The following is a 6,061-nucleotide window of genomic DNA, read 5'->3' as shown; positions in this document are numbered from 1 at the left end:
TTTCAGCTCCTGTTCTGCAGCTTTCAGCTCCTGTTCTGCAGCTTTCAGCTCCTGTTCTGCTGGTTTTAGCTCCTGATGGATCTGAGTGTCTCATCAATGTTTCCTCTGAGAAGAAGCTGACCCTTGACCTGCTGATAAAACTCATTTCCTCCTTTTTAACACCTCGGAGCTGAAGGAGGTCCTCTGGGTTCTCCTGCAGACAAACACCAAAAATAACAGGATGGATCAATGGCTTTAGGACTCGACAGAAAATGTTCTGATCGTGTTTGACCAGATGGAACCAGATGGAACCAGATGTTATGTCCTCACTCAGGAACAAGCTCTGTTTTTAGGGAACGTGTCAGAAAGTTTCCCTGGAAACCGACCTTTGACCTCCTGAAGTCAAAGGAAACCCTGAAGCTGGAGCTGATTTTAACCCAAACAAACACTGATGTTATCAGACCGCACGCTAAATTCAGGAAGTGCTGGTTTTGGTCATGTGACGTTTGTTACTTCCTGTTTGTGACATCATCAGCTGTTTGTTCTGCTGTAGGCGTGGAACCACACGCTGCTGTCACGGGAACCAAACAAGACGATGTTGACCTCCTGTCCGGTTCCTTCAGACCTTAGAACGGTTCTGCATCGGTACGAGACCCTCTAACTGCTGCCAACAGATTACAGAAGAAAACATAAAATAATCTGAATAAAATAAATTCAATTAAACACTGCAGCTGTGAAGGACATTAGAGTGAAACTCCTTTATTATTCTCATTACAGAAGAACGTTGTAAACACTTTAGTACTTTATTATCAGTAAAACTGTGTTGAATAAACTGACACACACTCACACACACACACACACAGACACACAAACACACACACACACACACCTAAAATCAGATTTAAAACCTGCAGCTGTTGAACAGTTTTTGTTGTTCTGATGAGTTTTCATCATTTTAAAGCTTCACATGGTAGACTCTGTGTGTGTGTGTGTGTGAGTGTGTGTGTGTGACACACCCCTCTCTGTTCTCACTGCCCCCCCATCCTTCCTGTTCAATGGTCCCATCTTGATAAAGCGGTGATGTGATGTTGCTGTGCTCTGATTGGCTGAGAGCTGCGGTATTTACTGGTTGCCGCGGCAACGGGCCTGCCTGCTGCAGAGGGGGAGCGTGCAGGTCGACAGACAAAGCAGCCTCTGTTGTCCCGAGTGAGTGTGTGTGTGTGAGTGTACGTGCGTGTGTGTGTGAGTGTGTGCACGTGAGTGTGTGTGTGTGTGTGCATGCGTGCGTGTGCGACAGGTTGAAGAGTTTAACGAGCTCTTCGGGTGTTTCTCTGCTCTGATCTGTTTGGACATTTTTCGGTGTAAAGGAGGATCTAATCTGAGCTGATAAAACTCTGACAAACAGGAACCTGCAGCCTCCACATGTGGAACACATCTGTATTTAAAGCTTTCAGAGGACAGGAGGAACGTCTGTTTCACATGCGGTACATGATCGCCTGCAGGAGGGTTGGACCCGACGCCGGTCCAGTTTCCTCAGACAGAGGTTCCTAAACGTCTGTCAAACCGTGGTTCTAAGAGAACTACAGGAACGTCTGGCTGTTTGTCCCCTTTAATGTTCAGAAGCACCAGCAGCTCGTTTGGTACCTGAACACATCTCAGGATGAAGGTAAGGGTTCCAGACGAGGCGTTCAGGTGCTGTCGGTGTTTTGGACTCTGCATGCAGAATCTTATCGTTTTTAGAACTGATTTCATTCATAACCAGGAACCAGTTCAGAAAACAGACCTCTGATTGGACCCAAGGAGGAACCAGGTTCTCCTGAACCTTCTGAGGAACAACTTCCTGTTTTTAGACCTGGACATGTCTGTCCGAGGAGACAGTTTGGGTTGGGTCTGTCTGTTTGAAACTCAAGCTGCTCCTCTGAGACTCCAGAGGAAGTTGAGAACGTTGTGAAATTCTGGAGACTCCCTGATCGATGCTGTTCTCTAACTAATAGCCCAGCGAGACAGGACCTTCAAAGTCCTCCTGCGGGTGGTTCTGAAGGAATCCGGGTCGTTTTAGGACTCGGGTCTTCAGGAGATCTGCTGAAGTGAAACGTGTTGCAGAGAATCCTGATTTAGTTTCATGGAAACACAAACAAACACGAAGCTTCAGAGGAGCTGCAGGCATGCTGTCTGCGTGTGTGAGGGTGTGTGTGTGTGTCTGCGTGTGTGAGGGTGTGTGTGTGTGTCTGCGTGTGTGAGGGTGTGTGTGTGTGTCTGCGTGTGTGTGTGTGCGTGTGCGACAGGTGGCTGACTCAGTCGGCTCTTGCACATTCCCTCCGGAGGTTCGGTCGGAGTCGAGTTTCCCTTCACACTGACACAAAACTCCTCCAACACCTGAGACACACGAGCCAATCAGAAAAGACTCCGCCCCCTCTGACCTCTGCAGGTGAACTGGGAAACCTGATGGGAAGCAGCGTCACGTTTAATGTCTGAACATGAGAAATCTCCCAGATTTAAGCTGTTTAATCCTCTGCTTGATGTTTAAATGACATCATGTCAGACCGTCAGAGGTCAGAGGTCAAAGGTCAGGCCGCTCTCATTGTCACAGAATAATAAAGTTCAGTCTTATTAAAGAGAGATGAAACTGTCGTCAGGAAGGTTCCTGATCGTTGTTGGGTTCTGCTTCCTGTTTGTGTTCCTCACATGGATCTTTGTCGTGTTTTAAGTTCTGCAGCAGGATTCCGGTTCTGGATCTCTGAGCTGTTATATAAGCCCTGCAGCCCGTCTCCGCTTCCTGTCTTCGTTTGTCTCTCAGAGACGTCCTTGTGTCTCAGCAGCAGCAGACCTGGGATCAGCTCGTTAGTCGAGTCCCAGAAGACCCAGAATCCGACCGGTCCGAGTGGTTTTCCATCGGGCTGGTGGCTCTGGGCTGCAGCAGCTGGGAGTCCGGCGGGTCCGGGGTTCTGGAGATGATTTAGTGCAGCCAGAAATAACCTGCTGAAAGAGGAGAACCTCAGCTGTTCTCCTTCAGGTCCAGAGTCTGGAAACGTTCAGCTGCAGCTGTTTGCAAACAGAAGCTGCTGGAACAATCAGCAGACAGAAAACAAATATATTCCAACTGTTTGTGAGGAAAATCAGTCTCTGCTTCACTGAATTATTTTTAAAATAATGAAACTGTCCTCGACTAAAAAGATGGTCCTCCAGAAAAGACTGGAACTAATGTGTCCATGGGGACATGTCAAACTCTGGTGTGTCCTGTAATCAGCATCACAGGTGTCCTCAGTCCTGGAATCAGTCAGTCTGCCTGTTTAAAGAGGGACAGGTAGTCACAGGGCTGTTTGATGTCAGGGTGTGGACCACACTGAACCTGGGGGACAGGAAGCTGAGGACACAGTTGTCCCAGGAGCTCAGAAAGACGATGACTGAGCAGCAGGTTGAAGACTGGAAGACCGTCTCCAAGCAGCTGGACAGGAGACAACCTCCCTGGACATGTCCACAAGAGGACAACTGATGACAAACTGAAGAGACAGATAATAGGAATGGTGACCACAGAGATCAGAGGTCAACTCCAAGGTCAAAGGTCATGAGACTGCACCATCAGTGGACCTAATAAAAGACGACAGAGGAGGACACAGGACCATGAAGACAGACTGGATGCTGAGACAATGTCCTTTTTGACAGCTTTGAACTTGTTGTTCGTGCTGCTCGCCCTCACCCATCCCGATCAGGAACAAACTGCAATCAAACGTCCGTCACAGTCAGTCAGCCTCAGTGTGTGTGTGTGTGTGTGTGTGTGTGTGTGTGGGTGTGTGTGTGTGAGTGTGTGTGTGTGTGTGTGAGTGTTTACACAGCCTCACAGGCGCTCAATGATCCCACACAATCAGGAGCAGTGAAAGCACCATGTGTTTACCCGCCGAGCTGCAGACACACAAACAGACTTTTGTCCACCGCTACACACACACACACACACAGCTCTCTGTGAGGTGTCCGTCTGAAGCCCAACAGAACCGGGCCGACCCGCCTGTCTGGACCTGAAGGCGACTCTGAGGCTCGATTCTTTAACAAACTGAATATTTATGAATATTTTGACTTTAATAATTTAAACATTTAACCTGAATCTGCTGTGAGGCTTTCCTCTGAGGACCCTCCACACACACACACACACACACACACACACACACACACACACACACACTGAGGTGACCTTTGACCCCTGCTGAGTCCCTGTCAGCAGAGATCAGTCTCTTTCATTTTTAATCACAGTCCTGCAGGACGCCAGCGGAGCGGCGGCGCCCTCTGCAGACTGAGCCGGGTCCGCTCACTTCCTGTCACAAACTGACCGGGTCAGAACCGCAGCCCGAGGTCCGACCCAGTCCCAGACCGGGTCAGAACCGCAGCCCGAGGTCCGACCCAGTCCCGGACCGGGTCAGAACATCAGCCCGAGGTCCGACAGAACTGTCGTGGACATCACGATGAGCTCCTGAATGAAGCCTTTTACCTGAACTGTCTGTGGTTCTGATCCGTCTGTGGTTCTGATCCGTCTCTGTCTCCTGTTGACTCTCTCCGGTTCTTGTGTCCCCAGATGTGAAGGGTCCTCCTGCTCACCGGTTCTCCTGCGGTCAGAGTCCGTACTTGGACGGCGCCGCCTGGGAGAGGAGGTTCTGCATCCTGACGGACAGCCAGCTCATCCTGCTCAACAGGAACGATGAGGTCCGAACTCTGAGCTCTGACCCGGTCTGATTCTGTCCTGCAGAGTCCCTGAGACACTGACTAACCTCCCCGTCCTCCCCGCCCTCCCCGTCCTCCCCGTCCTGCCCCGTCCTCCCCCGCAGGCTGCAGCAGAACCTCAGGATGTCCCCGCAGACCCGTCCAGGGCCCGGAGCCTCCGCAGGACCGTCAGCGTCCCCTCAGAGGGACAGTTCCCCGAGTTCCAGCCAGAGGGCGCCACCATGATGGGTAAGAAGGGCTGTGGTTACCGTGGCAATGGGGAGTTGTTGGTGCAGCCGGGCGGTTGTGTAACCGGATTACTGTGTGTGCGCGCGCATGCGTGCGTGTGTGTGTGTGTGTGTGTGTGTGTGTGTGTGAGAGTGAGGCCAAACCCAGCAGTGATTATCAGGATTAGACTGAACAAAAGGGCGGATGTGATGATGTTCAACTCAGACAGTGAGTTTCTCCTGCTCCGAGTGTGTGTGTGTGTGTGTGTTAGTGTGTGTGTGTGTGTGTAAGGTCAGAGGTGTGTGAATACATTTTGTCACTGAGTGTTCACACAGAACAGAAACTCTCCTGATTGTTGAAGATTAGAGTTTTTTCCTTTGTGGAATAAGTTCCTGGAGTAAAAAGCAGAATCTGTGCGGTTCTTTAACGGTTCTTTAAAGGTTCTTTAACGGTTCTTTAAAGGTTCTTTAGCGGTTCTTCTGTCCAGGTGTTGGATATTAAAGACAATCACTACATTCAGATGTACGGGTTAGAAAGCTCAGGTGTAGATTTCCACTTTATTTATCGTGTTTATAGCTCCTGAACTGTTGTTGTTATTGTCAGATGGCCGTAAACAAACGTTTCCATGTTGTTGTTCTCCTTCAGTCCGGTTTGTGAGTCCAGATGTTCTGCTCGTCTCCTCGACCGGGTCTCCTCTCAGATTAGTTGGAGGTTCTGGCTCCGATCGGAGAGGCAGGTGGTGGTTTTTCTGCCGTAATGAGGCGTTCGGGTGCAGCCTGTAATTTAGCCGCTCTGTGTGGGAATTCACACTGAGGAATGTCTGAGGACAAAGCGTCCAGTGTCCGTCCCTCTGTCCATCCGAGGGAGGTGGACTGACCCTGCTGGCCCCCTGTGGGACGCCGGGGCCGAGGGGATTCCCACCCAGATCGGCAGGGGTCCTGACCTGGTTTTACATGTGAGCCTTCAGGAGGTCGGGGCTCAGACTTTAGGGTCTGATGAGTTTATTGATCCTCTGGAGGACAGATATGACCCCCCCATTCAGAGCCAGAGAGGTTCTTTCATCCAGTGACCGCCTTAATACCCCCGTCAGCCCCCATCAGCCCCCGTCAGGTCCCATCAGCCCCCGTCAGCCCCCATCAGCCCCCGTCAGGTCCCATCAGCCCCC

General features: G+C 50.7%; 1 protein-coding gene across 3 annotated transcripts in view; it reads left to right on the top strand.

The window, feature by feature from the left end:
- Positions 1-5,956, top strand: part of si:dkeyp-72a4.1 (uncharacterized protein LOC100148058 homolog) — an 8,999-nt gene extending 3,043 nt beyond the window's left edge. The window contains exons 3-5 of one of the 3 annotated variants that reach the window (XR_005232881.1): positions 533-624; positions 4,544-4,671; positions 4,794-4,958. Coding sequence is in view for 1 of the 3 variants with exons in the window: in XM_037974453.1 (XP_037830381.1) it covers positions 4,544-4,671; positions 4,794-5,186 (521 nt within the window). In the remaining 2 variants the exon portion in view is untranslated. Of the gene's footprint in view, positions 1-532; positions 625-1,626; positions 1,646-4,543; positions 4,672-4,793 lie in introns of those variants that run through there. The other 2 variants (XR_005232882.1, XM_037974453.1) reach the window with 2 other exon arrangements.
- The last annotated feature ends 105 nt before the right edge of the window (positions 5,957-6,061 follow it).

This window comes from Kryptolebias marmoratus, unplaced genomic scaffold (genome assembly GCF_001649575.2).
Source record: "Kryptolebias marmoratus isolate JLee-2015 unplaced genomic scaffold, ASM164957v2 Scaffold59, whole genome shotgun sequence".
Taxonomy (NCBI): domain Eukaryota; kingdom Metazoa; phylum Chordata; class Actinopteri; order Cyprinodontiformes; family Rivulidae; genus Kryptolebias; species Kryptolebias marmoratus.
This window is presented reverse-complemented; position numbering and strand designations above follow the sequence as displayed.